Genomic DNA, 25,738 nt, shown 5'->3' on the forward strand with positions numbered 1-25,738 from the left:
AAAAAAGAGTAAAACTGTATAAAGCTTCACAAATATTTCTTTCTAAGAGCATAAAAAAAAGTCCAGGAATTTGATTTTGAATTCCAGGAAACTAAATTCATTCAGATTCCACTTATCGACACAGTCTTTAGGAGAAACGTATGCATTTCTATATTTAATACATTTAGTAGAAGTAGTTCCAGTCAAAAAACTCATGGTAGAAATTTAGCCTGAGGTGACGCATGGGGAAGAAATGTGGCTCATCAATGTGGGTCAGGATAGACTAAACATGGTTAATGGCAAAATAATAAAGAAAACAAACTCTTTTGGTGTAAACTGGGTTTATTGCTACACTCAAGTTAAATGAAATATGAGGTTAACAGATTTAAACAACCTAACATTTACAGAACTACTGACGTGTCTTGCAGCAAATATTTTTTTTCCAGCTCAATGCAAGAAAAAACAACAAAGGAGGAAAGAAGTTTGCTTAAGTGAAAACATGGCTGCTGATAAATGGAAATTTTCTGAAGGCACCACACTGATCTAAGGCAAATCCACTCCCTTGTTATTAGGAATAATATTCATAAAGTCCAACTGATTATTGTAAAGCACAAAAATCTGAAAGACGGCAACTTCTGCACTCAGGATTAATTTTACCCAGGTTTAGCCTTATGCATCCGACATTTAAGGCAGACAAAATCAAACCAAATTTATCTGATTGTTTGAATCATAATGCCACCATGCAGCGTTCCTTCCCCCACTCAACAACATATAATAATATCGGTGCCTTGCAGTATAAACAAAACGTAAGAATTATTCTCTATGATATCTAGGCGTCATTTCCCCTCTATTTATACATTAATCTTATCTGCAGACTGACCTCTGCTTCTTTTATGCTCTCATATGCTTCAGTTAAAAAACGTGGGAATGTTCTTTCAGAGAGCAGTGTCTTCGGAGCCAAAGAGTTGGGTTGCGATGCCTTGATAGTCGGCCACTGGGGCTTTTCCATCGAAATCTGACGGCAGGATGTCTGCATCAAATTCTTTAAAGTAGCCGTCCAGCTCTTCACCGTGAACAAAGACCTGCGGAGCATCAAGGGAAGTGTTAAACAATCCTTAAACGAATTTAGTAAACCCACTGAGTAAAGAGCAGGTTTGTGTGTCTTTGTTCGTACCCTTTCCAGCAGCTTGGCCTTCATGAAGGGTTTGACCACGTTGTAGGTCGTGGTGAAGTACCAGGGCTGGTGGATAACATGGACTGCCTTGAAGCGCGCAGGAAAGGAGTCCTGCAGAGAAACGCACAACGCAGGCAGACAGCTGACACACAGCTGACACACAGCTTTCAGGTCAAACTCTACGATGGCTTCGGCCCTTTAAAGGCTGACAGCAGCAGTCAAAGAGCAATCTAGACTTTGAAAATCATGCTTCTTATTGGATGGTTTGGACAAAATACCCAAATAAAAATAAACAATCTTATTTACTAATAACTTACATCTAAGACAAAATGTCAGTGCCTAGTTGAAATGTACTTATTCCAGTAAATGTAAATGTAATTGAACTTAAAAAAATGAAAAAAGTAATTAAATCATGAAAATCCACCAAAACCAAGTGACCTGCATCTCCAGAGTTTCTCATTGATACTCATATTTTCACCACATTTATTGACATTTGATATTTTTTCCACTGTATTTGAGAATGTTGCTTTATTTTACTCAACCAACTCATTTTGTTTCACTCCCACCCAAGTGATAATGCTGCAGATACTCATTTTCTTTGGTTCCACATTTGGCAAGACTCAATATCTTCAATGTTAGAATGTAAAAAAAAAAAAAAGCTTCTCTCCCTTATGATGCAATGTTGATTTTTTACAAGATACAAGTGTTTGTGATTTGCTACCAGATTGTAAACAGATACCTATTTAGCTGCTAAATATGTCATTCTGGTAAATAAATGAGACATTTACGCTCTGATATGTGATTTCTCCCTTTGCAGAGATCTTACACGAAATGTTCAAGGACTGTAGGGGATTTCTTTTGTTCTTGGGAACAAAAGGTTGTTGTCAATCAGCGTGCGGCTGGAAGTATTTAGTATAAACCATCTTTTTTATTATTTCTAATATTTTGGAATTTGAACTCAAAGACTATTTTTGCTACTTGCTTCTTGTGGTACTTAAATTCTCCACCAGAGGGCCTCTTGGCTAAAGAGGGACATAAATTAGAAGCATGTGAATAAAAAGAGACACTTCTTTGTTCTATAGGATCATTCCTCCCCCCTCTAGGTGTGTTCTGACCTGCAGCATGTCCACCATCTTTTTGAGCTCAGCGGTCTTTATTCCCGAGGCATGCTGCATGGTGAAGCCTTTAAAGTTCTCAATCAGGACAAATCCGTTGATCTGAGTCTCCTCGTTTTCAAGCAGCTTCTCCAGGATCACGCAATATGCTCTCAGCACCTGCAACACATTGCAAAGAGTTTGCTTCAAGCTCCTGAGTTCTTGCAGGAGGTTTCTGTGAGAGGGAGGTGCGTCCATGCAGCCACCTCATCAAAGGTGATCTCCTCCAGGTCCCAGCTGTCGATGTTGAAGAGCAGAACCACATGGCCATATTTGTCTCTGCTGGGCAGAACCACTGGGTAGCCTGCCTCGATGGTGCTGCGGACCGCCTCGGGGGTGAGGTTCTCAAACAACTCGGGATAATCCTTCCTGAAGCGCACATAGCCTGGAGGAGACACCCAGCACAGAAAGTACGGACCAAAGGTTTTTTACCCCTGCTGGATCATTATTATGTGTTTTATTTATTTATTTTTATTCATTAAATAAATGATCTTTTATAGAACTCTGACTGTCTCGAAGTCGAGAATTATTATTTTTTTAAATTTGGCTTTTGAACTAATATACATCCTTTTTGTGCCATTGACTTCCATTCCATATAATTCTTTGTTTCCGACTTCAAAATGCATTTTCAGCGGCACAAACATGCAGAAGGAGTATAGATTACTTCACAAGTCATAGACAAAGCCTTCCAGGAATTAAATGACTAATTTCTACCCAAAATGGAAAAGAGAACTTGCAATAATGATAAATCAGCAATTCATAGTGTGCAGCCTGGACACTACTTGCACAATAAAACTGACGAAAAAAAGCTTTTTGTTTTTACTTTTGGTGCTTAGAACCTGACACAAAAACAATACTGTCTCATAGCCAATACTGTTTTTTTTTATTGAGGCACCAATTATCAACAGAAATCTATTTGTTTAGGTAACTAACCCTACAGAGAAAGCTCGCTGTTTACAACTTGCTCTCATCCAAACAAACCCCAATTGTTCACCAATGGTATTTTGTGTTTCTTTCATTTCTATGTGTTGTTTTGGGGGTAGAAGTCTTAAAACCTATGGTTAAACTAAAACAAAATTATAAAAATGTGATCATTGCACAGTGGAAGAGTCTGTGTGTGTTTTTAAGTGCATGGATCTGAACCAGAAGGCGTCCTCCTGTCGAATCAAAGTGTCTTCTGCTTTATCATCTTGTCCGATCTCCAACATTTCCCGCTCAGCTCAGGCACGCCGCGGTTCCCAGCACATCACTGAGGGCCAGCAAGCAGAATCAACTTGTTGTCCAATTTGGACACAAAGGAGGGCTTTGTCAGGGGAGACTGTAAAGGCTCCCAATTAATGAATATGTGACCCACTGTTTCAGAGACGCATAAAACGAGGAAACAAAAGACGGACTTAATTACTGAAGCTTTTGAAAGTTACATGCGGGAGCTGAACTAAATCATATACAGCTGAATCCAGTTATTTACATCCACTGTAGATAGAGAAATACAACATTTTTTTTCTTTTCTTACTTTTGGAAAAGTTCTGTCTAATTAGCTGGTTTATTACTTTCTTCAAATTCAGAAGTTGCACCCAACTTAAATCGAGGTCGTGTGAAGTTATCATTGGTAATCATACACTATGTATTACTACTAGCTTTTTGGAAAAGTGAGTTCATACTGGGAGTGGTGGGAAGCTAACTGGACAGTCATACATTGCTTCAATCTGCATCATCTACTTCTTTCGTTGATCGACTGATGGTGAGCCTATATATGGATAATTTCCAAACAACACTGAGACCGTGTACTCGAATATACTTATTTCACTGCTGATGCAAAATCCAAGGGTTTACTCTGTTCTTTGCAGCACTAGGGGCCACTGCTGAGTCTGAGGAGTGAATCAACCGGAAGATTCAACCAGCGTATCTTTACGTAGGAACGCAGATGTTGTTCAGCCGAACCAAAAGGCAGGAAATGTAACAACGGCCTGTTTGAGCGGCATTAAATAGCTAAAGTCAGATAAAGAACAAAACATTTGTCTGTCTTTCCACTACGGATTTTATAATTACCTCACAGATCCTCAAATTTTCAAAACCTGAACTAACCCTTTGACCTTTTGGCTAATTTTTTGAGATGCTGCTTCACTTTTTTCACATAATGGTCTTTTATCATAGCGTCATCTATTTTGTGAAGTGCACTAGACCCAAAACTCTGACACAACATTACGCTTCCACTTCTGTATTTCGCAGTCAGGATGCTAGACCAGCAAAACACAGAACACGAGTTCAAAAATTATTATTATTTATTTTTCCCTGAGTGTGTTTGCAAACTGAATTTAGTCTTTTTAGAGGAATGGCTTCCTTCTTTCAGCCCGTCTCCACACAGAGCTGATTTCTCTGTGTTAAGATGGCTTCAGCCACCGTCTTCACACTGGATGAGATATTAGATTAGATATATCTGGAATTCAAACAAACAAACATGAATTTTTAAGGTCCACAATGTTTTCCTTTAATGATTTCTTTGGATTTTTGACAAAAGCAAGATGCGCGTACAGGTTTGGCTTAATTCAACTTCAATGCTGTGAAATAAAGTCAGAAGTTTCCAAAATCGCTTATCTTTAAAGATATAATAACGTAAGAGTGCACAAACTTTTGACTTTGAAGAAAGCCTGGAAAATGTCTCTCTTTATCCTATGTTTTATAAGAAAAAGTTCAGTTTGGTGTAATGTGAGACAGTGAAGAAAGAGAGCTATGGCTTTTGCTTTCAACCACTGCAGCGAATAGCCCAGCAGATTGTTGCTGTCTCCGTCTCTCACCCTTCATGAGCTCATGGGCTCTGGTGACGTCAAACTTTCGTGCTCGGAGAAAGCGAACCAGCAGCGAGTCCGGTTTGTCCCCGAAGCGGTCCAGCACCAGTTTGGCCAGGTCGTCTCCCTCTGACGCCCTCTCCTTCATCATGAGCCGCAGATCTTTCAGGGATGACCCTCGTCTTTCATTCGTCTCATGCAGCTCATCCTTCGCCTAAAAAAACATAAAACAACACTCAAAATGTAATTTTAAAAAAAATAAATCAGCAGCCTCACTTCAGATGTTTTACCTTTTGGACAGTGTGGCCAGGAAGTTTGTGGCACGGTCCAAACACCGGCCCGTGGTCCTTCACTGTCAGGTGCTCCAGCTTTGACCTCATGGCCTGCTCCTCCTCGGACACCATACGGAAAGTTCCAGTCTGCACCAACAAGAGTCTGCTGCTTTAGATTAACACCTTCGGATTAAAACCAACAGCGACTACTCAAACTAGACCACCCTAAGCTGAAGAACATCAGTGGGGTCCATTTCACACAAGCAGCAGCAAGCGCGAGGGGTCAGACGTTCAAAAAGAAATGCTTTTCAAACGTTGAACAGAGCCTGGTTATTGGTAAAGACAAGCAGCAGCACTGAGGTGTGTAAAGTAGTTAAACTTACAGCAGCCATGGTCGCAGCGTCTCACAGCGCCAACACTGTCACTGCAAAAAACAGAAGAATAGGCAGAGACAGAGACAGAGACAGAGTCCGAAGCTTTTCTTTTCTTTAAAAAAAAAAAAGAAAAATTGGTCACAGATGAATCAATCTCCTCACTGATCCACCCCAGAACCAAAGACTAAACTCTACGACAACACAAACAGATGAAGCAAAATGTTTTCTTAGAGAATGTTTTTAACTCAACAACACACTTTCGAATGACTTGGCAACACAAAACATTTCTTTCATGGATATTCAGAAATATTAGTCTTGGCTCTAGCGAATCTTAACCTGCGTCTACTGTACACATTTGAACAAAGATCCATAATTTATTCTGTTTTTCCCTGTGGATGGATGAATAAATGGATGTTTTAATTTTTTTTAAAAGAGTAAAAAAACTCAGTTATACACCTTTATTATAAAATACATACAACTGCGACTATGGTGGCACCTGTGTTGTTTAAGGTTGATTAAAGATAATTAAAGTCATCTTAAAAAACACATATATATTCGGTACAGCTGAAACCAGGATCTTTACAATAATGCTCCGCATCGTCTCTCCTTTCACACGTATTTCTATAGTTTTTAAATATCATTGCAACCTCAAGTATCAAACAAATATGAATTGCAAATAAATTACATATTTATTTCCTAGAAGCCCCGCCTGCCTTTTTCAAACATTAAATTTGCGTAGAAGTATTCCTTTTTTTTATTATCAATAAATAACACTAAACAACTCTGTTGCAACATTTGTCTGTATCTGCTGATCTGTTTTAGTCTGTTGTTCTACAAAAAAAATAAAGAAATCTGAGCAGCCTTACCTTGTGCAAACAGGATGAGAATCCCACAGAGAGTGGCAGAGGACAGGAGCAGGGAGAGGACGGCCAGAGGGGTGGGAGTTCCTGAAAACGCCACTCAGAGACGGATTAATCTGGACAGATTACAGCGAGTAGCTAATCAACATGATGCAGCCCGAGAAGGAGAAGATGCTGGGTTATGATTTGAATTTCTACCACTTTCCAGTCTTTCAATTTGTTTTTACTCTTTTGTTTGCCACCTTTTTTTTGTTTTACTATTACTTTATTTTGTAATTTTCTAATCTGTTTCTTATTTCCCCAGATGATCTGTAAACCGTCTATAGTTTTGCTTTCTTGCTACTATTTTGTCACTCTGTGGTTTTTAGTCCCTTACTTTTTGCTTGCTTATTCCACTTTTACACGACATACCGTTATTTAAGTGTTTTAATTTTGAAAACACAGAATAAAGGCGAGAATAAAGCACAAAACTGCATACCTAGACACAATGTCTACAAAGATGGTACAATCGGATGACAAGATTCTCATTTCATTCCAGGACAAGGGATTTTACAGACACCATCCACCTACAGAGTTTTAAATAAAAAATATTCAGCAAACACCAAGCAAACATACACTGTTGTGCTCACATGGCCCAGGTTAAATTAGTCAGATATTTGAAAAAATATTATATTTTGTGTATATTTTTATTACAATTTTGTGCTTTATCCATAGGACCTGTTTCGTCCCTCTTCTCAAGAATAACTGGAATATGTCTATACAACTGAGCACATTGGTTTAGTTCAACAGTGTTTTTTTAATCAACTATGATTTATACATTGACTGTAACACTTCCTCCTAAGCATCATATAAAATGTGTTGTTTTTTTTTTCTCTCTCCACCGTGTAAGTCTGGAAGCCAACCAGCACATGTGATGCGAAGCCCGGGTTCTGTCTCAACTCTTCTGGGCCCGTTTGGCCGTCATGTGAACAAGACGACCCACTATGCAGAAATTATGCTTTTAATTTCCCATAAAGCATTTCTGTGCACATTCCTTGCAGTCCTTCTCAGATGTGGGAAGGGGTAACAGGGGGCAGCTCTTGTTTTCTGTCCCAGATTATGGATTACTTTCCCATGATCGCGCAGCATCAGACTCCCTGGCCTCTGAAGTACCAGCCGCTAGCCGCAGCAACAAGGATTTAAAAAATTACTCACTTTGGGAGTTTTAGTTTGTTGTAGACCTTTTCTGTTTTCAGCTGAAAATAACTTTCACTGACTATTGTAATCTTCATGCTGCCAAGTCAAATTTGACTTGGGAAATATTTTCATTGAGTTTGGTCAAACCTTTACTTATATTACAGTAAATTTTAATGATATCCTTGTGTTTTATCTAAAGTCATCCAACCAGAAAATAAAAACTTAGCTTCTATGTATATTTGTCTTGCTACTTTTGTTTTGCCCACTAGGTGTCCTCGCACTTCATCCCCTGACTCAGTCTTTCAGTTTACTCTTTTCCGCGCTGTTGGTTGTTTTCAAAGTCTTTTTATAGTCAGAAATACTTCATAGACAAACACAATTGTTCAAATTTTGCACATTGTAATTGATTTTTGTATTCTCCCCTACAGGAACAAAAAGCTTCTCCACAGGGAGAAAAAAAACCCTATTTGCACATAACTTTTAAAGTCAAGAGAAAAACAACATTTGGTCAGACTTTGAACAACATGGGTTTTCAAAAACATGTTCCCTTTGCCTTTCAGGGCTTCCGTAGTGCAACATGTTCTGGTCCACTGAACCGGCGTATATTAACTGAGATTAATCAAGACCCGCTAAAATCATTGTATTTTAAACAGACTATTAAATGATAATCTGCTTCTAGCCTAATTAAAGGTAGAACAGAGTTAAACCTGCAGTGAAATTGCACCTCTTCATTAGTAAAGACGGATTCTTTGGAGATTTAATTCCCAGTTTTCATCAGATCACATCAAATCAAATTTTATTTGTATAGCACATTTCAGCAGCAAGGCATTTCAAAGTGCTTTACATCATTACAAACACAGAAACACAATGCAACATAGAATCAATAATCAAAACACAGCATTAAGTCAGGTTCCATCAATAAATTTGTAATTGATTACGTTTCAAATACAATCCTAAACAGGTGGGTTTTTAGTCGAGATTTAAAGGAAGTCAGTGTTTCAGCTGATTTACAGTTTTCTGGAAGTTTGTTCCAAATTTGTGGTGCATAGATGCTGAATGCTGCTTCTCCTCGTTTGGTTCTGGTTCTGGGGATGCAGAGCAGAACCAGAACCAGAAGACCTGAGAGGTCTGGAAGGTTGATACAACAACAGCAGATCTTTAATGTATTGTGGTGCTGAGCTGTTCAGTGATTTATAAACTAACAACAGTATTTTAAAGTCTATTCTTTGAGCTACAGGGAGCCAGTGGAGGGACTTTAAAACTGGTGTTATTCATGTCAGCAAAGACTGACATTTATAAAATGAAGAAATGTGTCCCATTAAAATTTGTTTCATCAGTCTCCGTTGATGTTTTTTTTGTCTCTTCTCACAACATAATGTACAGTAACATAGTAAAGATTGCCACAGCAACATGTGGCACAACATGTCAACACTAGCAGGAAGCAACGTGTTTCAGCTCTGAGAGCAATATGTGAGAATACAATCAAGTCCTGTTGCTAAGACGAGGTTAATGAGCGGGACAAACAAATGAAGCGCCTATCCCCCACCACAGCTGAGCGCTCCATCGTCCAGCTCTACACACTGAGGACTCTGTCTTGTCAAACTGGCACATTTACTGTGCTTTTGTCCCCCTACAAGCATTCCTCATTAGTGGATGTTTATGGATGACCTCCTATTACCTCTCAGCAGCAAACAGGGGTTAACAAGGTCTCCAAATGCCACATCAGACACGTCTTCCCCATCTGGGATACAGCTCTGGTCCTGGAATGATGAATCTTCTGGATGTTGTACAGTACATCATCTGAAGACTCATACACAGACCTGTGTGGCTGCAATAAACTCATGTTTATTTTGATCAAACTGTTAAGGATGAAAAGGGAGGTAAATTAAATCTCCAAAACTCACTGAGCAAAAAGTGGCATCTACCTTGAGAAGCATTTTGTGCACTTTGAAGCACGTGAGTTTGGAAATGTGCCTATATATGTGTCTATATATATATATATATATATATATATATATATATATATATATATATATATATATATATATATATATATATATACTGTATATGTATGTATATATACAGTACAGACCAAAAGTTTGGACACACCTTTTAATTCAATGAGTTTCCTTTATTTTCATGACTATTGACATTGTAGATTCACACTGAAGGCATCAAAACTATGAATAACACATGTGGAAATATGCACTAAACAAAAAAGTGTAAAACAACTGAAAATACCCCTTATATTCTAGTTTCTTCAAAGTAGCAACCTTTTGCTGTGATCACTGCTTTGCACACACTCTGCATTTTCTTGATGAGCTTCAAGAGGTAGTCACCTGAAATGGTTTTCACTTCATAGGTGTGCCCTGTCAGGTTAATAAGTGGGATTTCTTGCCTTATAGTCATGAAAATAAAGAAAACCCATTGAATTAGAAGGTGTGTCCAAACGTTTGGTTTGTACTGTATATGTATACATTGTGTAGCACATGATATTGACATTGTATGGTCTATATGTCTCCATAACTATTGTTATTTCAATTATTTCCTCTCATACTGTCCCAAACATAAACATGCAAAACAACTCTACATAACACCAATGGGTCTTTAGCTGGAACTGTATTTCTCTGTCATGCAACCGTTTTGGAGTGCATGGCATTATGAACCCCTAAAAAAAAAACTAGATGTTCAATGTCTTCCAGCAGGTCCAGAACATAAGTTTCAATAAACACAGAAAAGGTTCACCAGACACAAAATTAACCAGTGTGGGTAAGTGTGGAGTTTACACTCTATCAAGATTTTTATCTTTAAGAGCTTTTGCATTGATAAACCAATAAAAAAAAGCTCCTATTTGTGGTTAAAAGAACAACAAAAAAACTGTCCCCATAAGTCCAAAAAGGTTTTATTTTTTATTTTTTTTACTGTATGTGCTGTTTATATTGTTGAATGTTTACAAACTGTTTTAAAAACATAAGAGGTCAAAATACTTATTAGAAGCTGAATATGCAAACCACTTAAAATAACATAACTGACATAATTCAGTCAGGTATATGTGATGCATTTTTCTTAAAAGGAAAGAAATTTAGTCAGAGAAGCAACAGCCCCACCTGGTGGCCGCAGTAATCATTTAGTTGACCAAACCGGTCCATTCAAACCTTGAGAAAAGAAAAATGCAGGTAAATCAAGCTGAACTTTCATCGAAGACGTCCAAACAAAATCAAAACTATATTAATATTAGTGAAATATAACAACTAAAGTATGAAAAAAATACACTTTGTACCACTTTTAGTGTCATAATCTCTTTACTTTGATCAGGGTTATAAATCCTTTAAAAGATGAACAACGATAAGGCACAATCTCAATTAAACAGGCAGTCATACACAGTCTTTGTTTTTAACAGGTTTTCACACTACAAAGCAAAAGATGAGTCAAACTGATGGTTGGTAAACAAAAAGCAGGAGTGAAAACTGTGGACGCCATTTATTTGAAATATAATAAGTAAAGAAAAATAAAAATAAAAATAACAGTCTGCAGGTTTAGGTGGCATCAACATTTCTGCAGACAGATTTCTGTCGTGTGCACATTCACCACAATGAGGAAACAATCAGAAACATGACTAACTAAAATAGGGAATATGGTGACAGATTGTCGCTAGAGACTTTTACTTCTCGGTCAGTAAACAAGTATTGCTCAACATTAAGGCTTCACATCGTGATCTACAAATATTTAAAGCTCGTCTAGTCTTGCAAAAAATGGAAACTCTCACTTTTTAAGCAGGTTTTTCTGTGTGAATTTTAGAATCACGGAATTATTAAGAAAAACAGTCGGTGCAAAAACGATACTCAGGTTTGGTAAAAGTCATAAAAGGCTTGCATTTAGAGGACATTTTTAAGGCGGACAGTGACCCAAGGAGAAACAAGGAGTGCAACTTAAGAAAACCCAACAACATAACAACAAACAGTGCAGTTCAAACTGGGAGCCGTCAAACTTCCTCTTTGACTTGGAGAGAAAACGTAAACATTTCACATACTGTATGGAGAATCACTGAGACGCTGGATTCATGACATCCCTGACTTCAAACGCTGTCCTTTGTTTCCAGCTGCTTTTAACACTGCAAAAGAGTCAATTTGATGCAGGTCTGAAGCCTTAAAAAAAAATAGAAGAAAAAAAGCAATAAACCGACTTGTGTTCTCTTTATCGCAGGCATGCAAGTGGTTTCTCTGTAGGTAAAATCATCTTAAAACGACATATAAGCATCATTTGATCTCCTTCACCATAAACATTCAACAGTACATTTATCGCATTACGAGCATGTTGTGAAAGTTGTTACATCTTAAAAATGTCCAGAGTTCAGTGTAACAATATTGCGGCAATATTTGTTTAAAAATGCAGAGAGTCTCTGAGATAAAGTGACCAACGGGCTTGTGGAAAGCGGGAGTCGGAGGCACGAAGCGCAGAAGCTCGCATCACCCCCCCACAGACGCTCGGCTCAGCCTAGGAACGTCAGGGCGGCCATGATGGTGAAGCCCAGCAGGATGAAGAACACCTTGAGCACCTGGTTCCCGGCCGAGTTGAGCTCGTGCGGCAAGATTTCCATGAAGGTGATGTAGATGAAGGTCCCTGCGGCGAGCCCCTCCAGGATGGCCTGGATCAGAGCGCCGGCCGCCAGCTGCGCCTCCATCACGCTGATGCCGATGCCGATGCCCAGGGGTGACATCAGGGCGAACACGCCGATGTACGCGGCGATCCAAATCGGCTGAACGGCGCTCTGCACCAGCTTCACGGACAGGCTGAACACTATGATGCTCTTGTGGACCAGAATGGCGATGCAGATCTCCATCACCTGCAAAACCAAGAAAAGTTCTGGTCATTTCTGTACCTTTGCATCAGTGTTGAGCTTAAGCAAAACTGTTAGGGATTCTTGTAATGTGATGGAAACCCTGGAAGGCACTTTGGCACATTCCAGGCATCCAAATAGTTTTGCATAAGGTGTTTTGCATTACAGCCAAGTTGCAAATACAGAGCCCTCCGCACTTCTCAGCACCTCGGGTAAAATTGCGAGAATGATGATGGCCAACACCTACAGGCGATATTGGAGAAGAGGGGGGAAAGAAACACGCAGATGTATCGAGAACAGAGTTGTGACAAAAACTCATGGAAAGCGACACATTTTCCAGACTCAAATGTCTAAATTTTACCGACAACTTGTAGAATCTTCTGGATGTTTGAGTACAGAGTCTTTTGTTTTCACAGCACAGGGGTAGTCCAGTCGTTCAAAGACTTTTAGCTTCCACAAAACAACGGGTGAAGAGACGCATGACCCCTAGTGTGAGCTTGATTATGCAAGAATTTAAAGAAGGGAACAAAACAAGCACAAATGTGTAAACAGACAAGTCACACAGGTTAAAAAACAGCTATCCCCGATACTGACCAAATGCATGTCCGCTTCTGAATTTGAGGAAAGTTACACAAAAAGAAAATCTAAAAAATGTTCAACATATTTTCTGGAATCTAGCAAACAGAAACAATTTAATAACTATAACTAAGTTAGAACAACAAAAGTTTGGTCTGATTTAACACGAACGTGTTTATGTATTTTTATTCAGAATATTTGGTTTCAACTGTAAAGTGAACAACGAGGTCTGAAATTTTTATCTGCACATATTTATCCAGACCAGCACAACTGGAATAGTGTGATAGGAAAACATAGCAACAGGCAAGAGATGGAAAACTACCCAACACTGTTTATCAAGCTGCTCCACTGGTACACACATGATGCTTTGTTCATTTATGCAACTAAATGCACATTGCAGACAGGTAAAAAAAAAAAAAAAATCTTTTATTGCAGCAGCATAAACTCACACTAAAAACTTCCAAATAAATCTAACCTTTAACTTATCATTTTCAGTGAGAAGAAAACTTCTGTGTTCAGCTTTCAACCAATTATTGGCACAATTATTGACCCCATTGCTGTCGATGCTCTGTACAAACCTCCTTTGACCAAATGGGCAATATTTCGTCTTCTCCTTTAGCGTTTCACGAGGGCTGAGCATACAGAAAAAGGGATCTTTGACCATTCCTCTTAACGTTATCTCTCTAGATGGTCCAGAGTCCTTGGCTCTTTCCACAGGTTTTCTCTTCAGCTCACACACTACATAAGAATCAGGCCTAAAGACACTGGCCATCAGAGGAGGTGAGCAATTTATCTGATGATTTAGTCATATGTTGTAAACCAGTTTATGATTTAAGACGTGATGAAGACCTATTTTCAAACTTGCGGTAGAGCCCACCATGTTTTCTTCAAAATCTCCACGTATCTTAAAAGATTCTGCAATGCCACTAACTCAAGCGTTCTCTTGACAAAATATGTCGGCAGGAACTATTGTTCTGAGTGGAGATTTGGGCAAGTTAAGGTGAGCTTGCTTGTGTTAATTTTCCCGCTTATTGCTTCCCTTCAGTGGCATGTTCTCAATTTTGGCTTTTCCCATTTTGAAGAGTGAGTAAAAAAAAAAAATAGAGGACAACATCATGTCATAGTTATACCCCAGAGACAGGGCTGCACAATATATGGCAAATCTATCATTATCGCACCATCACTGCACACAAAACACATATTGTGAAGAACTGCCTGCTTATGCTCAGACGAATAAGGAGTTATGGATTACTAATTCACTGATATGGATCAGTTTAATAGAGGAAAGCAGTAATGAACACAATGCTTCAGTTTGGTAGCTTGTCAGCAGGGCCAGTCCAAGGTTATATAGGGCTGTGAGGAGAACTGAATTTGGGGCCCATCGTCATGTTCAGGACATCAACACCAACAGTGTTTCAGCAAAAATGTGGTGGTATCTGGGGATGGGGGCGGAGCTTAAAGCAGTCAAGGATAATTGGTTATTATTTTCTGAGATGTGATTATGGACAAATTGAAGCTCAAATAGAAAACTTCAGATTGTGAAGTGTACCAAATAAACTTTACAAATTCTTTAAAATATTAAAATCTTTTAATTTACTGATGCTGAAACCATCAAAGTCTGGTCTGGGCAGTGGGTTAGTTTGTATATGCCTTGGGCCGGCTCTGGTTATCCACAAACTAAAACCTGAGCATTGAGGCAATTCCAGTCTTGTCATGTCATGTCACTGCGATCTACTGCCATTCAATGCATTCTCAAGCTTTAAACTGAAAGTTTCCACTAAATATATCTCACTTTTCTGTAGGTGTGATTCCAAATTTGACTGGAAAAGCTTTCTCATTTTTTTTTTCTAACAACAAAAGTAAAAGCTCTGTAATGCTGCAAACAGAAAGCAATACAAAGCAACATGACACCTTAAGAGGAACAAGAAGAACCCTCTCCGTCTTCTCACCTTAGAGTCGGTGCTCTGCAGGCCAATAGCAAGCCCCTCAAAAACCGAATGGAGCGAGAGGGAGAGGAAAAGCATGAAGGAGCGAAAGGGGGAGTGAGCCTGGAAGTCGACGTGGACGTGGTGGCCGCTGTTCTCCAGGTCGGGCGCCGTCACGGCCCCGCTGTGGCTGTTCTCTGACAGCAGCGGCGCCCTCTCGCCGTGGTGAGCTCCTCTCAACTGACGGAAGCTCAGGACCATTTTCTCCAGGATGAGGACCGTGAAGAAACCCGCGGCCATGATGAACTCTGGCAGGGGGAAGCTGGTCTGTTGAAGATTGATGCAGAGGTGAGAGGATCAGGCTGGTGAAGTCAGGCAAAACTGTTTTTGTGACAACTTGGTAAATAATAACAAAAAAACCCCCCTACTGATTACATCAATGCTTCCCTTTGGCTTCTTTTGTTTATTCAAGCCTTTCACTTACTAAAGTGTTCACTCACCTTATAAAACAGACACATATTTACTCGTTTTGTAAAGTTTTGGATCTAGCATTTGAAATTGCAACAGTAAATATACATAAAAATTTGAAATAATTGTTACTCCTGGTCCTGCTTTAATTGGGACACACCTCCAACTTCTGAGCATCCATCTCTGCGCTGATGTCTGACAGGTAATCCGGGACGATGTCGAGCAAACATGCTGCCAGGAAAACGCCGCCGGCAAAGCAGCTGATTAGGCTCAGAACGGTCCGGTGAGCTTCTGCGAACCCAAAGAAGACGTCTCGTAAGCTTGAGGATTGAACAGGACAACAGAAATCCTGTCGTACAGCGGATATGAAATAATGTCACATGTGCAACTATTAAAAGATGGCGGTTGGGTGTGTAAATTACAAAAAAAGAACACAATAAATCGTTTCAAAACGTTTTCTTTCTGTATTTTTTTTAAATGTTGATATGTATTTAAAAAAAAAAAAAGAGTTCCAATAAGCTGGGTGCATACATGTTCACACCCTTAAGCTGCTTTGCTGAGTCAGCATTCAGGCTTACTATAGACACGACTCCATGGCTGGTTGTTGAAACTGATCCCTACGTTTTAATTTTTGGTTTAATTTTTCTTTTACAAAGAACAGACAACATAAAACAGTCTGGTTGAAAGAAGTAGTAATGTAGAGTTGAAACCAGATATTTACATACGCCGAATAAAAAGACACACACACACATTTTTTTCCCCTCAGTATCTGAAATTTAATCAGACTAGGCTTTTCTTGTTTTAACTTTGTTAGAATTACAAAAAAATATATTCCTATTTGCTAAGTGCCAGAAAACGTAGCGAGACCCATTTATTAGTGATTTTTTTTCTGTAGCTTTCCTCAAATTCAAAAGTTCAATAGAAATAATCCTGGTGATTCTAACTAAGCTAAAACAAAGAAAGTATGTTTGTGCCTTTATTCGGTGAATGCACAGCAGCAGTGATATCACACACACTCATTTTGTACCAATATTGCCCTTTAGTCTATTTTTTTAAACCACACTTGGTAGAACGCATCCCCATGTCACCCTCTCTTGTTTCCTGTGCCAAGGAACTCATGTTTGATTCAACCAACCAACATTATGGCTCAGTTGTCTTGCAATCAGAAGGTTGTGAGTTCAATTCCAGCTTCGTCCACAACTTGTCAAAGTGCCCTTGGGCGAGGCACTTAGCCCCAATTTGCCTACTGATCCGTTTTAGTGCTGGAAGGGCAGCTGGCTGAATGAGGATTTGAGTTGGTTGTCCCAAAAAATAAGTAAGTAAATAAAATGAAGCAAATGCTGCAACTAAATTAAAAATATATATTTGTGTGACAAGGTGAACACCGATGCAGAGAGCAGATTCTTTCAGTCTTTTCTCCTCAAGCCGATTTGTTTGCTGCTCGGCTGAATTGTACGTGATAAATTTGACGTTAAAAGGCAGGAAAAGATTAAAAGTATTTGTCATGATCTATCATTTTTGCACAGATGTACAGTGTACAGTTTGTGAATAAATGCAACAGCTGGCAGTTAAATTAATTTTAAAAAATTAATGTTTAATCCCAAACAGGAAGTACCTAAAGAAATTCTGAGTGTCTTGTGATCGTAGCCAACAGTAGAGGTCCAGATGACTCACACCCAGATGTTTCAGCACACACGGATGTAATGGAGAGAAATGATACTTTCACTTCCATATGAGAAGGTTCGCCATCCTTTCGGCTCGTTTTGAGTCTTTAGCAACAAATAAAATGTAATCATGTGATGAGGAGGTTCTGAGCTTCAGGCTTCATCCTCATCAGGTGATTCCTGCCAGAGCTGAGAGGGAAGATGGAGGACTAAGATAGTTTTCTTTTTTTTTTTTTTTTTAAATGCCCACAATCAACACCAAACTCATTAAATCGTTACCACTGAAAAACGCCAGGAAGAGGTGCATTGTTTTGTTGATTGAGCAAGTTCAAAGGTCGATTCTCGTTCTGTTCATTATTGCCTTAATTCTGCTCTTTAATCTCTGAATCAAACACACCCCTTGTCAGAGGAAATAAACTCATCAGTGGCCGATTACCTTTGCAACACGAGGCGGAAGTCAAAACATGTGACACAAAACGAATCGCGTTCCAGGATGAGCGCAATGATTCATCAGAGGTGGAGCGTTTTTTTCCCCCCCCACACGGAATTTCATTCAAATTTTTTTCAATTCAAGCTTCACCTCTTTTCCAGCTGATACCTCTAAATAGTAATAAAAAGTTGAGATGCTGGAAATAAACATTACCCTCCGTTTTGCCTATCGGCGTTAGCGTTGTGGAAAAAAATGGGTAAATTAGTAACAATAAAATGTGTTTTTAAGGCATCAGGAGCGGTGATTAGCTGAGATATGAGAGCAATGTCTTCTTAAAACCGCCGATATATATTTCAAATGAAGCTTTCCTCACTAAACACAAATAAACAGTTAAAACAGCACATTAAATTAAAAATGTAGAGCACACACCTGTTCCGTTTGTGTCTCTGAACCATCTGACTTTAGCGGGGATGAATCCAAACAGAAGCGTCAGGAGCAACAAGCCGATCAAAGCTCCGATTTTCACCTGCAGCAGATACTCCATGGTCAGGACGAGCTTTCACAGTGGGAGTCAGGAGTGGGGCAGAAACTGTACAAACATCGGAGTGTCTATCAAGCCATAAAACAGGCTGATAACATCGCGGTCCGATGAGGAGCGACCCACTGAAGCAAAACAGCCGTAGTGTTGTTATTTAGAAACTGAGCCTACTGCTGGTACGGTGGCCGAAGGCGACCAATGCATGCGGTTTCGAGAAAGATGAGCCGTCATGTGGCTTTGATTAGATTAGATTGTATCGTGGTGTAAATAAGTGGTTTTGATTCGCTATTAAGGGTCACAGTTACTTTTTAACACATTTAAATCTTGAGAATGTTTTCTGTTAACTGGGTCGTGACATGCAGACTTCTGCAGCAAGTTGTTTTTGACTTACTATGTTGCATTGTGTTTCTGTGTTTGTAATGATGTAAAGCACTTTGAAATGCCTTGCTGCTGAAATGTGCTATACAAATAAAATTTGATTGATTGATTGATTGATTGATTGATTGATTACTGCAAACACAAGATTGTATTAGGATTGCTTACACGCTGAAAAATTATGAAAAAAAAACAAACAAATAAAAATCCACAATTAGTAAGACAATCTGACCAGTTATAAGCCTAAACCAGCATCACTTGTTACAGTAAATTTCAAAAATACTAAACATATGGATTCAAACAGAGCATTTCGCTATAATGAATTAATTTTTCTACACTTATGAACTCTTTTTTCTTTGCTGCTGTGTTAATTTTACACCAGATATAACAAGATGCAAACCTTCCAAAAGTTCCATGTTTGACTTTTCAGTGTACAAAATCCATCCATCCATCCATCCATCCATCCATCAATCCATCCATTTTCTGTTCACCCTTTGTCCCTAATGGGGTCGGGAGGGTCGCTGGTGCCTATCTCCAGCTAGTGTACAAAATATGTTTTCAAAAGTTTTAGGCATATATTAGATGGGACTTAAAATATACATATCTTTTTTGTCAGAAGTGTTTTTGGTGTTGGAACTTTCCCTCAGACTTCCTCATGGAGTGATTTTGGTAGGAAGGCCACTCCTGAGACTGTTTGATGTTTTTGTCTATATGTGGATAATATTTGGAATAAAGCGAAACACTTTGGTTCATTCCCAAGGCCTGAGAAACAGTCTTGTTACATGATAGATGTCAATGACTTTGTAATCCAGTGGGACATAATGTGTTGCTTTTGAGATCATTCAAACGACTTCATGTCTCCAGTCAGGTTCTGTTTAAATGGCTTATTGATTCTACAGGTCTGCTTTTGATCAAACACCTCTCGTTATCTTTCTATGAAATGCATTTAATCTGTTCATTTGTGATTTTACAAAGTAGTGCATTACTTTATCACATAGGACCAGATTGTGCCTATTACACTGATTAAAGGTCCCAGAAAAAAAAAAAAAAAGTTCTTAGTAGAACTTTGAGAAACAATACTGAAAATTACTGTATCTCTTTAAAGTAAAATATAAACACGTCCAGACTCAGAAAAAAATGTTCTGTGTAACTAGCGATTCAGAAGTTCTGGTTTCACTTCAAATTGTTTAAAATAAACTTGCATTCTGCTGCATTATTAATGCAGACCTGTTATACAGTATCATCAGATTAAACAATCCAAACAGTAACAAACTACATTTTCCATCTGTAGCTAAACTTGGTATCTTTCACAAGAATAAACAAAAAGCATTCTCTATTATGCTGTGCAGAAGTAAAATAGTTCCCGGTTTGCGAAAGTAATCACACCCCAAAAAGTCCTAGGAGTCTTTTTAGCAGTCGGCTGTAAATCATGACACAGGAAACACAGGAATGTGTCCTGCTTAGATAAACCTAAACTGAACGTTTGACCTATACATTCAAAGTTATGTGGAGTAGAAAACTAACACAAGTACATCAACTGAAACGCAGTCCCCACTGTGAAACCCTGTGGAGACAGCACCATGCTGTGTGGATCATTTTCTTTATTAAGGCCAGAAACCTCTTCAGAGTAACATGTTAGAAGCTGTAAGAAACTAGTTTGGAGGTTCGCCTTCCAGCAGCACAATGGCACTAAACACACAGCCAGAGGAACAATTAAATAGTTGAGATAAAAGCGCATTCACGTGTTAGAATGGCCAAAAGTCCAGACCAGAGTCCAACTGAGAATCTTAAAGTTGATGCTCACAGATACTCTCCACCTAATCTGACTGACCTCTCCAAAACAGAAATTAAGGAAAAGATTCTGTTTGAAAAAAAAAAGTGAAAGCCCCTTGAAGTGCACAGTGTTAAAGCGGTTCAAAAGACATAAATTGCTCTCCCTCCTTCATCACTGACAAATACACCTTCCGATCAGCAGGTGGCAGCATCACTTCATGTTCTCGTAGCCGCACTCGCCTCTTGCAACGACATATTCATGCGCCGGAAATGTTTCCTTCTCCGAAGCCCTGAGTGCTGATGTGTTTCTAAGGGATTTTACTCGACAGAAACCTCAGGGTTTGATTATTTTATGCCGGTAGAATAGCGAGGAGACGCGGCGGCCGGAGCGAGGTCCATGACAGAGACGACGCGGTGGAGGAGATCCTCAGCAGAGACGAGCAGAGGGAATGGCGGTGAGGGACGCAGACAGTTTGATCTGAAAGCAGTGACTGAAGCTGGGACCGTGGTTCATATCCGCATGAACTCACTGTAGTCACTATAGTTAGTCCTTCTGACATAATGAAAGCATCGCAGGCGACGGAAACGTCATAACAGAACGTTTTAGTTTCTTTTTCAGGTTCAGCCCAGAACAGGAAGTTCTGTGTCTGGCTCAGGAAACAGTTTGCTTTTGGTGCCCATTTAAGTCTTTCCACGTTTTTTTAAAAATCATTTTAATTTTTTGTTTTTTTTACAAACAACCCATTTATGGTCTATTTAGACTTTTAAAAAGGCATCTAAATGTAAACACGAACCAGTTTTTTATCCGTTTTTTTTATATCAAAGATGCAAATTTAAATGTTATTCCTTGTTACTCCTGATACTCTCTCCACTTGTTGTTCCCTTAGAGCACAGGCGGCCGCTGTCCTGCAACTTTTAGATGTGCCTCTGCTGCACCACAGCTGAATAAAATAATTAGGTCATTAGCAAGACCCTGGAGGACTTGAGGTAATTTAGCCATTTCATTCCAGTGTTTTGTGCCTGTGGCACATCTAAAAACTGCAGGACAGCGGCCCTTGAGGACTGGAGGTTGACACCTCTGCCTTACAGCTGCAATTAGGATTACACACAGGTTTCAGTCTTTTTGCTGATCAGGAGAGCTCTGAAGGTTACTGCAATATAAATGCATGGCACACTCACTTTTCAGATTTCTATTTGCAAAAAAGAAAGAAAGATCTTGTAGAATTTTCATTCTCTGTTAGTCTGTCACGTAAAATTAAGTAAAAATAAATTGAAGTTTGTGTTTGTAAAATGACAAAATGTGAAGTCGTGTAAGACACTGTAGACTTTGGTTTGCAGAAGGTGTCATTAGGCTGCTAAGATTATTCACATATTTAAATCAGCTGGTTTGGAGCAGAGACACATCTGAAAAGTCCAGGAAAGTGTCCATTCATGACCACTATCATCATCTTGTGCTGTAGGATAAAACACACAATGTACAGTAGATCATGCTGTGAGTGCACCGAGGCTCTGTGCCAAAAGAAATCCTTTAAGTTGTATGTTTGCAGCAACAAAGTAACTGAGTTACTTAGGTGGAAACTTTCAAAATCTCATAATAACAGGCCGCTTTGATAAATGTTCATTACTATTCAGTCATTGAGTTAATTGATTCTGTAAAATGAAGAAAGGAAGAACATAATGTGATTTCCTTTTTTTTCTCTTTTACAATTCAAAGGTTTTTTAGAACATGATTTAATGGACAACCACTAATTTAAATGTAAGGAAATGCATTTCATTGACTGCAACTCTAAAAAGCTTCAGCTCAAATAATGCTGTTAGAGAAATTGGTGGAGAAAACAGCGTTTCCTTCAGAAAGCAGGCAGTCTGTGATTAAAGCGATTATTTTGCATTTGTTGTTTGTTAAGATGGCTTGACTTTGTTTTGTTCAGATTGGGAGCTGCTCCTCATTGCTCACCAAGCTCTCTGTGTTTCCTCCTGAAGCCCAAAGGTAAAGTTGGAACAAAAGGAAAGAAGCAGATCTATGAGGAGAACGAGGCGACGCTCAAGTTCTACACCAGAGTCATCCTGGGAGCCAATGTAAGATGGACGCACACATTCATTTTGGCCTTTCTTCGGAAAAGATTTTATTAATTGATGTCATTTTTAGACTTGGCTTTGTTTTGCAATTGTCAAAAAAAAAAAAAGGTAGATTATTAGTGCCGCAATCAAAGTTCAGATCGATTCAAGACTCCTTTCATACTCTTTTTACAAGCCAAAACATAAGTTAGGCAATAAAATAAATAAATCAGTTTTGGCAAAAATGACTTATGCCATTATATTGGGACGGCGACGGTATGAAAAACTAGCTGATGTTAGTCAAACTGCACGTTTGAAGAAACGAGATGGTTAAAGCTCCTTTAGTTTTCTGTTGGTGTTCTTTTTTTTTGCGCCAGGAAATATTTCCGAATGAGAAGAAAAGGGTAGAAACTAGAAAGCTTCTCTCTGCCTGCTGAGCGGCAGTGCACAGCAACAGGTAGGGTAGAAGCAGTTCAATGTTAGTGTGTGCTCCGTACAGCCAGAGGAAGACCCCGATCACATTCTGGCATCTTATTAAAAAACTGTTTAAGCCAGAAGATTGCTATGAGAAAATATTCGTGGTATCCTCTGGTGCTGTTATCTGAGTGCCTAAATTAAAGGAGCAATTTTCCTGGGTTAGATAAAAATGGGTTCAAAACGCTCTGTTTGGGGGACCTTCAGGTTCCATGTGATATGTAAGGTTTTACCAGATCACAAAAATACTAAAAAGAAATAAAAGAGAAAAGAAATCTGTTTTAATTTTGATAAATTAAGTTGATTCCTGTTTAAGTCTGTTGCAGCGTTTTCTACAAGATAATAGTTTTTTCTATCCATTATATAAAACACTTGTTGCACTAATCTAAACAATAAAAGATCATTTCCAGTTCATCACGTGACTGGGTTTCTTACTTTTGAATACCTGTAAGTGGAAAAGTCGGCTTTGAAGCAGAAATTTACAATAATTATTTGAGGACAGTGAATGGTTACATATGAAGTTCCTCGCATTGATTGGATGACTCATTTACGAATCATGGCGACGATCACACATTCTGCCCTGTCAGAGGTCTTCAATAGAAAACTATCACTACATGTTTAATGAGAACAAAAACATTGCTCAGTTTTTGACAAGTTCCCCACAACTAATCAAATTTCTCCCGCAGGCAATATATGCCGCTGTGAATTTTTTAGTTTTCTACAGTTCCTCCACCTTTTGGACCTGGGTGAGTTAATTCAAGCTTCTCCTAAACTGTCAGAGCACATCTTGTCATATTTCGTGGGCCTGAACTTGTCACACCCACACACGCTTCCCGAAGCTGCTGCTGCTGTTCGCGCTCGCCGTGTACGTTGGGAGCTACCGCTCCATGTCGGCCATGGCCAAGCCTGCGTTTGCTGAGGACGGGAGTCTGCTGGATGGAGGAATAGACCTAAACATGGAGCAGGGAATGGCAGAGTAAGTTTGATTTAATATAGTAGATAAATTACAGTGTTGGTGTTTGTGAGATGATCATTTCTGCTGTTGTTTTTGTTTTAGGCACCTAAAAGATGTAATCTTGCTCACTGCCATCGTTCAAGTACTCAGCACCCTCTCTGCTTATTTCTGGTACCTTTGGCTGCTGGTAAGAACATTTTCCAGAAGATGTCTAGACAATTCTTACCATTTCTGATGCTTTATACCCTGATAACATCTTTGTGTGCGTTCCAGGCCCCTGCTCGGGCTCTTCACCTGCTTTGGGTGAACTTTTTGGGCCCCTGGTTTATGGCGGAAAACCCCTCAGCACCAGAGGAGGTGAATGAGAAAAAGCAGAGAAGGCAAGAGCGCAGACAGGTGAAGCGGTTCTGATGCTGCGGAGCGGACTGAGCAGTATTTTTATACACACACACACAATCTAATATACAGAAAGCGGGGAACTCGTAAGTTATTCAGGAAGACATATTTTTGTTATTACGTTAAATCCAGTTGAAATCTGATACAGTGGAATCTTGTTTTCCGTGTTTGTTTTCTTTCCGCTTTCTCCCGTAATCACATTTTCTCCCTAAATTATGAAATGAAATGTTCCCTATTTAGATGATGCCTCCGTCCAAATCGCATTTGTCTTCATGAAAAGATTTACGAGTTTAGCTCTTGCAGAATGCTTTCATGCCACCACCCCCTGCTGATCTTATTTTTTTTGTTCCACACAAAAAAACTTTTGTAATGTCATGTTTTTGATTTTAGTTTTCTTTTTTTTTTTTTTTTAAGTCCTTTGTAACAATCTATGTATTGTCACAAAATCAAACTCAAAAGCCTTAATAAGAGAATGGGAACAACTTTGCAATAAAAGGTGTCCATGTGTGTTTGTGAGTTTTATATGACAGAAACGCTGCTTTCCGGCAAAACGCCAAGATGAAGTAAAACTGCAGCGGCTTTTTTTTTTTTTTTTATGTTTCTCTAAAAAGGTTAAAATTGTTTCTAGTCAAAGAGTTCTCCAACATGAGTTCACATATTTCAGACAATATTTATGAATAAACACAATAGCCCATAAACAAAGTTATTAAATCCTAAAAACAAGAAAAAGTGTTTTCATTCCAGTGTGTACATATAAAGGACACTTTTTCTTTTAGATTAAACTAGAGGAACTATTATTCTTGTACATATACGCATTTCCTATTTCATATAAATTTGTTGCTTAGAAACCGAATCTACAAAAGCTTTTCAGTGACCAGTACATCCAGTTCTTTGAAGAGATTATGGTCAAACCTGAGGCAGGAGCAACACACCCAACCATCCACCTCAATGTGGTTCAATAAAATAGATTTTCCCTCTTTTGTATGATAATCTCCTCTTTGAAGAGTTCAAATATAATGTACAATAACAAAAGGTAAAACAAAAGCGCACCTCTTTCAGTTCTAGTTTTTTTCTGAAGTTCCTTAAGTTCCATAAATGCAGCTGGAAAAGTACACAAATAAGTTCCACAATCATGTTCTTTGTTAAGCAAAAATGAAGTGCAAACAGAAGAAAATAACTACTTTTTGCACATAACCAGACTCCGTCAGTTTTCGGCATCCTTGTGGAGGAGATTTTGCTCCACTTTTCTTTACAATGAGTCGCTGAGGTTTTCAAACTTTTCATTTTTCCAAAGTTCCCTGAATGTCCCGCAGCAGGATTCCCGTCTGCTTTACGTTTAAACGGAGAATCTTTACGCCGTCCTGCGTCAGATTAGCTGCTGTGCTTGGGGTTCGTTGTCATGGTAACGAGCCGCCCGCCCAGGTTGAGCCTTCGGCCAGATGGCGTAACCTTTGACCCCATAGAAAATGAAGGCATTCAGTGGAGTTCATGCCTGCC

The 25,738-nt window shown here is 39.0% G+C and overlaps 3 protein-coding genes across 3 annotated transcripts; 1 reads left to right on the forward strand and 2 right to left on the reverse strand.

The window, feature by feature from the left end:
- Window positions 1-303: 303 nt before the first annotated feature.
- rlbp1a (retinaldehyde binding protein 1a) lies at window positions 304-6,684 on the reverse strand. Its single transcript, XM_032560868.1, has 8 exons — window positions 6,606-6,684; window positions 5,749-5,789; window positions 5,384-5,512; window positions 5,103-5,307; window positions 2,514-2,692; window positions 2,269-2,427; window positions 1,154-1,264; window positions 304-1,061 (listed from the first exon to the last, which is right to left on the reverse strand). The coding sequence occupies exons 2-8, from the start codon at window positions 5,755-5,757 to the stop codon at window positions 915-917; spliced, it is 939 nt and encodes a 312-aa protein (XP_032416759.1). The 5' UTR covers window positions 5,758-5,789; window positions 6,606-6,684; the 3' UTR covers window positions 304-914.
- A 4,374-nt stretch (window positions 6,685-11,058) lies between these two features.
- Window positions 11,059-18,386, reverse strand: slc39a1 (solute carrier family 39 member 1). The gene is made up of 4 exons (XM_032561346.1): window positions 18,105-18,386; window positions 15,742-15,872; window positions 15,138-15,440; window positions 11,059-12,618 (listed from the first exon to the last, which is right to left on the reverse strand). The coding sequence occupies exons 1-4, from the start codon at window positions 18,217-18,219 to the stop codon at window positions 12,265-12,267; spliced, it is 903 nt and encodes a 300-aa protein (XP_032417237.1). The 5' UTR covers window positions 18,220-18,386; the 3' UTR covers window positions 11,059-12,264.
- A 2,212-nt stretch (window positions 18,387-20,598) lies between these two features.
- On the forward strand, window positions 20,599-24,748 carry tmem208 (transmembrane protein 208). The gene is made up of 6 exons (XM_032561438.1): window positions 20,599-20,816; window positions 22,342-22,437; window positions 23,577-23,636; window positions 23,730-23,866; window positions 23,948-24,032; window positions 24,119-24,748. The coding sequence occupies exons 1-6, from the start codon at window positions 20,811-20,813 to the stop codon at window positions 24,254-24,256; spliced, it is 522 nt and encodes a 173-aa protein (XP_032417329.1). The 5' UTR covers window positions 20,599-20,810; the 3' UTR covers window positions 24,257-24,748.
- The last annotated feature ends 990 nt before the right edge of the window (window positions 24,749-25,738 follow it).

Source organism: Xiphophorus hellerii, chromosome 4 (assembly GCF_003331165.1).
Source record: "Xiphophorus hellerii strain 12219 chromosome 4, Xiphophorus_hellerii-4.1, whole genome shotgun sequence".
Taxonomy (NCBI): domain Eukaryota; kingdom Metazoa; phylum Chordata; class Actinopteri; order Cyprinodontiformes; family Poeciliidae; genus Xiphophorus; species Xiphophorus hellerii.